The sequence below is a fragment of the Acanthopagrus latus genome, chromosome 3 (genome assembly GCF_904848185.1).
Source record: "Acanthopagrus latus isolate v.2019 chromosome 3, fAcaLat1.1, whole genome shotgun sequence".
NCBI classification, from domain to species: Eukaryota; Metazoa; Chordata; class Actinopteri; order Spariformes; family Sparidae; genus Acanthopagrus; species Acanthopagrus latus.
In genome coordinates, this window is record NC_051041.1 from 3475466 (window position 1) to 3486962 (window position 11497).

The following is an 11497-nucleotide window of genomic DNA, read 5'->3' on the forward strand; positions in this document are numbered from 1 at the left end:
ATTACTGGGCTCAATTTGAATTATTATCCACTGGAATAATACATTATTCAAATGAAATGACACATTTTTATATTTTTTGAAGTGTAGATGTCACTATTGACTCATAAGATGTCCTCATTCCTGAGCTCAGCATGTTCCTACATTTGAATAATCAGTAAATAAAATATCAGTCAGTCAGTGAAAAGATGAACATGTCTCAGTTTATTTATGTACAGATGTTCAGATGAAACGATGGAGTCAAGTACAGAGGCATTTAGATTCTGACAAACCTCAGAAGGGTAAGACTGACAACACCGGAGTATTTAGTTGTTAGAACAGAAGCCGCCCCACCCAAAAAAACAAACAACTTTGCTCGGCAGAGAAAAGCTCAACTAAGTTACTGAAGGAAAAAAAAACATGCTCCAAGATTGAGACTGTAAAATATGTACACATCTACAATCCTGACAGTTAATCTGTGCATATTTCAGAGTAGACTTCGACTTAAAAATCATTTGATTATTTTCATTATTACAAAAAAAAGTATCTCCATTCAAGTTCCTGCTAAATAAATAATCAGTTTCAAACATACAATAGTCCAAATCTCAAGCCACAGGCGATTTGAAAAGAACGAAAATTGATACAGGCCATTCCTAAATCACAAACTTGTTTAGCAGAACCACCAAACAAACAGTGCATCATTACTCACAACATTAAACCAGATTTCTGTCTACAGGTTAAACTGGCTGCCGGATCCCAAACCAAAAAAATCTAAAAGCCACTCATATTTTCACCGTCACTCGCTTTAAAAATCTAACAAAGAGGCTAAAGAAGAAAAAGTCTCAGCATCCGCAGCCTGAAGCTGCAGGAGAGCCGTCATCAGTCGCTAAATCACACACATAAGTAAACTGACTCTCAAACAAAATACAGACAATAAAACTTTCAGCTGCCAAAGATGTCGAAGGCCAAATAGTTTTAAAAAGACAAAGCTGTTTTGCTTTTGTGTCACCATGTTGTTAAGAAGTGAAGGCTCATGGGAAACCACGTTAAAATGCTTCACCTACTTAAGTAAAATATCAAATGTAAAACTTTTAATCTTGCAACTTTAAACACTCTTGTGATTTGTGATTAAAGTCAAACAGAACTGAACACCAAAAGAAAGCAAAAGAACCGAGATGTAATTTGGGCACAGGTGAGTCGACAAGACACGTCCTCACAGTTTATTAGCAGATTGGTCACAGGAAGAAAAGAAGAACGTTTACAGAGAAATTAAAAAAAAAAAAAAAGACAGCACACATGGGAACAGAAATATTTATGTATAAACTGATGTGTAACTAGGTCACATTTCTGTACAGTGGCCAACCCTTTCAGACGAGTACATGAGTACACAAGGATGCAGTAAGTAGTACATGAGTATGCAGGTGTCTGTCAGCTCTGTATTGCATGCATTCTGTATTCTACTGAACCAAGGTGCTTCTGCGTGCAGACCGATTTTCAACGCCTGCGTCAAAACTATGAGGAACATCACAAGGCAGCACTTGTGGTGCCGGATCTCACACTCACACATGTGCATGCAAACACATACGTGACACATTCATACGGAACACACTCGCACAGACACACACAAACACACACACACACACACGTGTTTCCCCTCTACCTTCTGTCACTCAAGAAAAAAATCTAAACAAAAACTAAAACACAACTCCGCCCACACCAGTTCATCGTTCCCAGAATGAGGGAATAAATTAGCCATAAAATGCTTCTTTATAAAAGAAAAATAGATATTTATATAACTGTACACCTCATCTATACAGCATAAGGACAGAGAGCACGGGAAGAAGGGAAATAATCTCCAGAAACGAGACAGATTCTGGCTCTAGCACCCTTAACCCTCCAACACATGCTTCGCTCATCTCCTTTTCCCTGCAGGAGATGGAGCATCCCTCCCACCGCCCAGCACAGCCAGTTCTCCAGAGAACGGCAGTGAGTCTCCTTCTCTCCATCCATCCTCAGCTTTTCTGTGTCCAGGACAGGATTGGATGAATGAGCTGAGCGCAGGGAAAGCCCCATCTCTCTCTCTCTCTTTCTTTGACACTTGTTGAGGCAGACCAGTTCTGCCTGGTGCTGGTCTCTTCTGATCCGTCCTGCGGCTCCATTGTCAGTAGCTCTACTGCAGTTCAGTCCACTTGGTGGGAAGCGAAACTTTCAGGGCCCCTTTCACTTGGAAAGCCCTCTGCCTCTCAGCCAGAGTCTGAGTCGCTTGTGTCTGAGGACGAGGAGGAAGAGGATGATGAAGAGGAGTCTGAGGAGGAACTACTGGCGCTGAGACGTGACGGCTGGGTGTTCTGCTCTGCGGCGGGTTTCTCTGCTGGAGGAAACAAACAAGAAAGCACAATCAGGATCATGTGCAGAACTCACCGCAGAATAAGTTTTGACAATATAAACTAATCAGTATAATTTTTCTCCCCACGTCGTACAATTAATGTCATGATCTTCACTCTGTGCTCTGTGAGGCAGCAGCACGGAGGACTTACGTTTGGTCTTTGCAGGCTTCTTTCCAGAGTTGAGCTGCCCGCTGACGTCCATCAGCCTTCTCTCCAGCTCCATTTGTTTCTCCAGTGCGAGTTCTTCCCGTGACTTGCCGGCTATGTTGTTTTTACTTGCTGCATGGAAACAGAAGAGTAACGATATCATTAATTTGAGGTAGTGTATTAAATTATAAAAAGACCTACAGCCTACAGACTACACTGGTTTCTTTTCTGTTTTGGGATCTTTTAAGGATCTAGAAAATAATTTCATGGTTTCGTCCCTTCTAATTTTACTAACCGTATGGCTTCCGAGGTTTCTTCCTCAGACACGTCATGACGTATCTCTCCAGCTCACGCAGCGTTGATGGCTTCAGCGTCTCGAAGTCGATCTCGATCTCTTCTGGGTTTGTGTCTCGGAGCGAAGGCTCGCGGGACTGGATGATGTACACGACTCGGCCCAGCTTCTCACCGGGCAGCTTGTTGATGTCCAGGCTCAACTGACGCTTTTCATCATACGACATGGGGGCCGTCTCCTCTTCTTCATCTGAGTCGTAATGACTCACTATGGGTTCGTGGATCGGCTGAGGCATGCTGAACGTCATGCCACCCTTTTTGGATCTGGTGGAAGGAAGGGGAGAAGGAGATGGAGTTAGAAAATGATAACGAGAGGTTCTGTTCTAACCTACAAAAGAGCACGGTCATGAGATACCACAAGCAAGCTGACATATTTTATGACTTGCAATGTGGATGATAAGATTTTAATTAAAGTGTGAAGCTTTTGGGACTTTTTGCAAAATGTTCTGAAGTATCTGTCACATAAACACAGAATGCACCACATACTCTGATTCCAACACTGTCGAACAGGTTTCAGCACTCACTTGCTCTTGTTGTTTTTCTTGCTTGGTGCCTTCTTAATGGGCACTACAGGAGGCGGCGCTGCTCGGTTGGCCTTGGGCTTTGGAGTCTTGGCGATTTTAGGGGCCTTGGCAGGTTTAACAGGCGGCAGCTCTTCTTCTATCTTCCGATGCTTCTCTTTTTCTACCTTTTTCTTCTTTTTCTTGTCCTTCTTCTCTTTCTTCTTCTTGGGTTTGACGATGGGGCCCTGAGAGAGTGCAGTGAGCTGCTCGTGTACGGCTTTCAGCTGAAGGGAGAAAGACAAACAGATGAGTGAAAGTAATACTGAGTAAAGGACAGAGCTACATTAGAATATCACAGTAATGCCCTAGAGAGTTGTATCTGAACATCGTTATGAGTTTAATACAGACCTGTTCCTGCAGCTCTGCCAGCCGGTTTGCCCTCTCCTCCTCAGAGTCGGAGCTGGGGCTGCTCTCGCTCTCCTCACTTTCACTGCTGAGATCACTCTCTGATGACGACGAAGATGAGGAGGAGGAAGACGAGGAGCTCGGGGGTACTGGAGCCTCATCTGGCATTTTTGCAAAGCAGAACTCGAAGACATCCTAGAACAATTGAACCGTAGGTGAGTGGACCAGTTTAAATACAAGAACACTAACAATCTTTGGCAGATATAAAGGATGGAAAGTGGAAACCCGTAAGCAAATTAAGCAAGTTTAATTTTTGTATACTACGATTAAAAACTACTTCTTTATCAGTGGAATAAGTGAATTACCTGGAGTTTTCGGGCCATGGCCACCACATCATGATCAGGGGGGTTGTACTTGTAGCAGTTAGAGAACATCAGTCTCACATCAGCAGAGAACTGCTGGGAGTCGAGATATTCTCTGCCGTCCATCTTCCGCTACAGACAACAGAAGAGGAGAGATGTTTACACCAAATAGTGTATTTGAGAAGAACAAAACAAGATAGTGCACTTGTCTGTTATGAATGAGGAACCAGTTTTAGTTCACCAACAAATTCTCCAGAGAAAGTATCCCTGAATAGAAGGTGACTGCTACCAAAAGCTGTACATCACAAGGCTAACTAACATCTGATTCCTTCCATCTGAGATATTAAAAAACATATTATTTAAAAAGTGTCACTTGTGGTTTAATGGTTTGCAAAGCAATGCACAGGAGCAAAATGTTACCAACATGTCACAGTGTTGCCTTTTTATTCTACACCTGCTAATGTTCACAGCAGGACAGGAGAACAGATTACAAACTACTACTGTGTTCTGACGAATGTTCAACATTGTGTGTGTGTTCTTGAGACACCTACCTTGATGGTGCTGAGGTCCATGGGCTGCTTAATGATGTCATGGTAGTCATGAAGACCCAGTGTTGAGGCATCAACTGGCTTGTAGAAGGGCCAGGCATACGCCGCGTGCTTCTTTGACAGCAGATCCTTCAGGACAGCGTTGCAGTAACGCAGCTGGGGGCTAAGCTTGCTGCGGCGCACCGGCGCAGGCACCATGGAGTCTGGTAAATCCTTCTTTGGGGGCTTGATGGGTCGCCCACTCACTCCTCTCCTGCCTCCTGCCGTAGTTTTGCCACCCATCATCACCATACCCATCCCCATCCCCATCCCCATGCTCATTCCCATTCCCATTCCCATCCCCATGCCCTGGCTATGGCCTTGGTTCATGCCCAGACTGGAGTTGTGGTCCATCCCCAGAGAAGTGAGGGTGAGCGGGGAGTCGTGTCCACCGCCCATCCCCAGGCTGATGCCGCTGACACCCATGGTGCTCATGATGGGCATGGCTACAGTGGTCGGGGTGGTTGTGTCTGCTTTCCTCTTCACACCTTTTTTCTGGGGTTGAGGAAAAGACCATCAAGAGAGGGTGAGGTCTCCTGAAATGTATTCAAAATGCCGGCAAATTCTGAACACATAAAGACAAGGTGTCAAATGTTACCTTAGCTGTGGGCTGTGTTGGAGGTAGACCCGTAATGGTAGGGATGCTTTGTTCAGGTGGAAGGGAAGGGGGCATGCTCTTGGTCAAAAGTGTCTGTGGGGGGGTAGAGAGAATGGAGTCGGGAGTTTCCGGGGTGGGAGGTGAGTAGGCAGACTGGGAGACAGCTGGGACCTGATGAGCCGTCGTCACTCCTCCTGATACTGGGAGAGAAGAGGATGAGAACATGAGGGGGGCAGATTCAGAAAACAATGTGCTCATGCGCCTGTGTGAATGCACACTATGATGGATTCTATGCATGTACTGTATGACTAATGATTGCAGGCTTAACATGACAATGCTGACATGCATTACCTCTGCCTTTTCTCCCAGGTTTGCCTGGCTTGCTCCTCGGAGGAGGAGGCGGCAGCTCTAGCTCCTCTTGGGGCATCTGTGCCACTTTCTGCAGGAATGCCTTCTCCAGAGACTGGGCCATCAGTACTATGTCATCTGTAGGCTATAGAGGAACATTTTGAGGGGAAATGGTTATGATGGTGAAAGATGACAATATATGAAATCAATAGAAAGAAAAGTCAACAAAACTTCCTACACACAATAATAACTCGAGCATGTTTTCCTTAATTCCCCAGTTAAAACTAAATTTTTATACCTGATGTTTTGACTAACATTGCACTTTCATATTACAGGAGAGCTTCTGTCAATGGCTTATGCTCAAAGTCTTACCTTATTATAAATGTAGCAATTGGTGAACATGGTGTTGAAGTCCTGCATGCACTCACTGGCACTGCGGTAGTAGTTATTTTCTAGTCTCTTCTTAATAGTGCCCATGTCCATAGGAGTTTTGATGATCTTATGATAGTCCTGGGAAAGAAAAGAACGCTGTCAGGACAGTAGCCACGGCATCCAAAATAACTGACAAAATAAAAAAAAAAACATAATAGCTAAACCTCATGTAGCTACAAATAGATTGAAAGTTGTATTATTAGCCATAGGAAAAAAAAACACACAAAAAAAAAAAACTGTCCTTTAGATAGACTTCCTGTTTCTAGACATTCACACTCACAGGCAGGCTGAGCTTGACTGAGTCAACAGGTTCATGGAAGGGCCAGGCGAAGTGATGCCTCCACAAAGACTTGAGCAGGACTTTCTGTAGGAACTGAAGTTGGTTGGTCATCCTCCCCTGCCGACTGGGGTCTCTAACCGGGGGCTGTGGGGGTCCCGGATAGGAGCTCTGATTGACGGCAGGCATTCCCGGACTCTCGAAGCCCTCATAGAGCAGTGATGGTTTTCGGATGCGTTTCCCGGCTGTGCCAGAACTCTGGTCCATCGTTGTGACTCCCATTATCCCCACCTCGACAAGGGAGCTGTAGAGAGTTGTCAAAAGACTAATTAGCTATTTAGCACAGGCTGTTCGAATGATGCAAAGACAACTTGTGGCAAGGTATATAAATATTAACTAGCTGCTCATACTGAGCAGCGTTTCAGCTTCACCTCAAAAGGATCAATCCTCGACAGTTAGAACAATATAAGTTTGTTGGATAAGAATTAAGATATCCTAATTCTACAAATCTACATGTATGGCACATTTGCCGCCCTATAAATCCTGAGATTATAATTACCACTAATAATTGTTTTGTGTGTCAGCCTGACATAACGTTCCCATTGTTTACATCTTGTCAAATTCAGTTAATCCTGCTATCCCTACTTCACACCCACAAGCATATAATAAAGAGTAAATCCCCCTCACAAGGGGTGTATTTGCAGTCACAGGTTTCCCAGCAAGCCTCCGTCAGCCTGACTTGGAATAGACTGCTGCCAAATCAGCACTCAGGGTCCCAGGCAAACAGGCATGACTACCACTTCCTCTTCTCTGCATCTGTCTCACCAAAGTACACAGACAGAAGCTCCACCCCCATTTCCCTGTAGATAAAAAACTCAACCCAAATGGATTGTGGGTGGAACCATTTTACTGGTTACAATAATGATTGTCTGTTCTGTTTTTTCCTGCAGACATGACCATAAAATTTACAATATCATCTGGACCAGTTTACTAACGGTCACCGTGTAATGCTAATGATCTCTTGAATAAAAAATCCTGCAGTGCTGCAGAATTCCATATCTTACATTATCAGAACTGGGACTCTGTCTTGTACTGCAACAAGTAGCTGATGAGTAGTTTTCACTAGGAAAGCAAGCATTGCCATACAGTCTATACAGAACAAGGCAAGGGCTTACATTAGCCTTTGAAAATTCACATGACGTGATGTGTTATAGCACAATCAATAAATAGAACATGTTTAAACACATGTCAAGAAGTTGTTGCAATACCCTGACTTGACCTGATGTGTCATTTTAGCATATAATGGTATTCTGCAAGCGAGTCTACATACAATTTTTAGGCCCAGACACTGCCATTACAACCACAAAAAAAGGGGGCACCAGTATTGCATCGTCAAAGTATCTCCACTGTGACAAAGACCACCAGGCTGGTTCAACAACAAAACACTGTGCACCATCCAACACAAGACAGACAGACACTAGATATCAAGTATGGATACGGAGCCAGAAACCCTGTGCAAATACAAACTTCCCAGCATGCATATATACACTGTGAGTGGTGCTGCCACTTAACATGTCCAAGGCAAAACTCCAGTTTACATGTTATTATTCATACCACTTTAAAGGGGATTAAAATGAACGTTTATTGTCCCACACCAATTAAAAAACAGACTATTTAAGGTCCATTACTTGATTGCTGCAGTGTTACATATGCTAATGGCTGACTTGTAAATTACTCTATTAAATTACTATATTTGATATAATCAGATGGAAACTAGTTACTCATTTATCCATGAAATTATACTAATTTCCGTGTCTATGATGATCCTCCTCCTCTGTCGTCAACAGCATTAACTCACCATAGGACATCTCCGCTGGCCTACCGGCACTGCAAAACAAAACTCGATCCATGTGCACATTCGTGCATTTAGGGTCATCTGAGGGAAAACCTACAACACTACTTAGCATGTGTTGACCATTTGTTTACATTGTCGTTGTTGCATGTCCTCTGCAATCAAGGTTCAGATCTAGAAAATGTTTTTGTCTGCCCACAAAAAAATGCAAATATTAGTGTTTGCATCATGCTGTAAATGAGGGGTGCCATCAGACATGTGTCTACTTCCTGTACCCCAGAGGTCTGTCTGCACTGGTCCACCATATTCAACGATAATATACAGCAAGACTTTACTTATTAAATCACTGTAATAGTGATATAGATTTTTTGTCTGAGTTTTGCGATAAAGAAATTCATTTTGAATGATACAACTTTTGGAAACACATTTGACAGTTAGTGTACTTTATTATTAAAAAGAAAAATAATCAGGTACAACATTAACAACACTAAACAAAAACATTTTTAAGTTAGCTGTAAGTCTGATTAACAAATAAATGTGAATAAAATACGTACCGATAGAGGAAAATTTAAAAAAAAAACAAAAAAAACACTAAATTACAGTAGAGTTCAGTTAGGATATAAATGGATCAATTCACAGAACTGGTGTGAGTTACTCATCCCAAAATTAAAAGTAACAAAAACGTTGTTACTTTACTTGGGGTGAGTGACATTGAGAGATGTAACCAGGCAACCAAATGAAACACCCAACACACATGGGTAGCTGCATTAGCCCTAGCGCTACAATACAGTCCCACTAATGATCACAACAACCTCTGACCGTCACATGGCTACAATAACAACCAGACAGAACAAGAAGCAAAAATGTCGGTACGATCGTATCTTTGCATCTGGCAACTGCTAACACGTCTTTACTTTAAATACTGGTTCATCTTGCCAATCCCCGGCTGATGTCTAGCGTTACCAAAAGCAAAAACGTTGTTGTTAACGCACCTTTACCCGGGCCGTTAAGATCAGAGCACTTGCGATTACAGTTCTACAGCACACACCACTCACAAGTGACACAAGTCAGAAAGTCTGGCCGAGCCGCTGTTACAGACGAGAGCTCGCGCTTGTGAGGCTAATGCTAGCACTGCTAGCACCAACTGCCAGGCAGCGGGAGAGAGCGGCCAACGGCAGAGGCGCTCCGAAGATGGCGCCGGCGTAGTGCGAACAACAGTCGCGCAGCTTGTTACACACAAACAAATTTTATTCCCTCAACACAAATTTCGCTTTAACGACGCATTATTTTTCCTCCCGCAGTATAATCAGTGTCCGTGTCAGTAGTCCACTCGTACAGCAAACACAGGGTGCCATTTTGGGGGGAAAATCACGTCAAATGTTTATAATATTCCCCCCGATGGAAAGCTGAGAGTCAATTTTACCGGTAGATACCTGTCAAGGAGCGGGTTAACAGCCATATCCATCAGGATGGATCCGGATTCTGTTTTTAGCTAGACTCAGACCTGGATCCGTCTCTGTTCGTCAGTCTTCTCCGCTCCCCGCCACAGTGAATTCCTGTATTCTGCTTCGTTGAAATGGCGACGATGCGACTACACCCGTTCATTTATAGACCAGCCATCCACCCTATTGGATAGACCACCTCAGAATGTCACCGCCTTCGAAGTTCCTATTCGCTGCTTCCGGTGTCCGTCAAAGTTACCACGCCCCTCGATACTGACGCTTCTCTGCCAATCTTCTTGGCCAACCTATTCGCAAGTTTGAGCTGTCCGTCAAGGCAATGGCGCAATACTATTGGTCGAGCCTATTCGGTATTACAGAAAAGCCGTCTGTAACTGGTTCTTCAACATAATCCTGTACAAAATGCAAGGGCAACCAGGCCACCCTCCTCCTTATCATATTACATTACGTCAACGTGTGCAAAGCAGCGGCGGGGATTGGTCAATAAGGTTGTAACGCGGGCTTCCAGGGTAAATACCAAGAACCCTATTGGCTCTTGCACTGGGTCACGCGTACCCTTCAAGAGCCAAGAGCCTCTCCCCAGCTCACTGCTTACTGGAATATCCGCATTTCTGTCTTTCAGAAGAGGCGCACAGCCGCCATCTTTAAGTACAGTGACATCGAGTGTTATAAAAGAATTACTTGCAATAACTGCTGTAAAACACTGGCAATATACACAAAACACTGAATATTTAAATTATTAAACACAACTGAAACAATCTTTGTTCATCTGCCGCAGTTTAAGGCCACCATTTCAGAACAAGTCAGACAAGGCCTCTGTGGCCCACAAACAGCAAAGTGATAAGTGTACTAAGATCAAATCCAAGCTCACACTTTAAACGCCTTCAAACCAAATGTATAGAGCGAGGCTGCACCACCATTTACAACAAGGAACAATAAAAAGACCACACCTAGCAGGGCAATAAGAGCTTCCACCCATTCATGAATGACACAGCAGTTTTCTCTCACTGACCTTAAGCTCAATTTGAACTAATTAAAAGCTGCTTTAGCCCAACAAAATAAAGAATCACATGAATAATTACGTTAAGACGTCGAAAGGATGTCACAAAAAAAAAAAAAAAAAAAACTTAAGGGTTTTGGAAGTACAACGACCAGTCATGACCTCAAGAGTTAACTGTAGATCAAACTAAAAGTTTTTTAGTTTTGTTTCTTAAAACCGACCATAAATAGTAAATGAGTAAATTCTCACGAGATATCTGTATAAGCGACCGACACTAAACGAGTTTGACGACACAAAATGGTTACCTAACCACAAGCGCCCATCCCCCACACCAAGGTTACAAATTCCCCACAATGTCACTCAAACAAACGATGAAAAGTAACAAAAGATCGTCACAATATAAAATAGCCTATCACTTAAGTTTTGGTTAATTCACGCTGTAAAAAAAGAATACTACAAATACAGTTAAAGTGGTCAGTTGGATTATCAAAGAGACAAAGAAATAACATTAAATGTTTTAGAAAGTATGACATAAAAACCTTGACTTTAAAATAAATACAAATCTCGACAGGTAAATTCCAAATAATGCGAAACCTTTCTTCAAATAATCTTCTTGTCTTCCACCTCGATACTTTTTAACCAACACATTTCCCTCAAACATGTCCGCCTTCTTCCCCCATTCCCTCGGCGGGGTGGGGGAGGGGAGTCATGTGATGAAATAAGCCTGAGCGCACTGTTTATCAAAACTTGAACACGTGGCATTCCGAAAAAAACGCAAAAAACGCATCCACCGCTCGTCTTTTCTCGAGAAA

At 43.1% G+C, this 11497-nt stretch overlaps 1 protein-coding gene across 2 annotated transcripts; it reads right to left on the reverse strand.

Annotated features, from left to right (window-relative positions):
• Positions 1-181: 181 nt before the first annotated feature.
• brd2a (bromodomain containing 2a) lies at positions 182-10733 on the reverse strand. Of its 2 annotated transcripts, none has more exons than XM_037089399.1 (12): positions 9659-10733; positions 6377-6677; positions 6037-6174; positions 5668-5809; positions 5317-5516; positions 4683-5213; positions 4135-4263; positions 3773-3964; positions 3386-3648; positions 2806-3125; positions 2514-2642; positions 182-2344 (listed from the first exon to the last, which is right to left on the reverse strand). In XM_037089399.1, exons 1-12 carry the CDS (start codon positions 9688-9690, stop codon positions 2220-2222), a joined length of 2502 nt encoding a protein of 833 aa, XP_036945294.1. In that variant the 5' UTR covers positions 9691-10733; the 3' UTR covers positions 182-2219. The 2 variants fall into 2 exon arrangements, with proteins under 2 accessions (XP_036945294.1, XP_036945285.1); XM_037089390.1 differs by having other exon boundaries at positions 182-2347.
• Between the last annotated feature and the right edge of the window lie 764 nt (positions 10734-11497).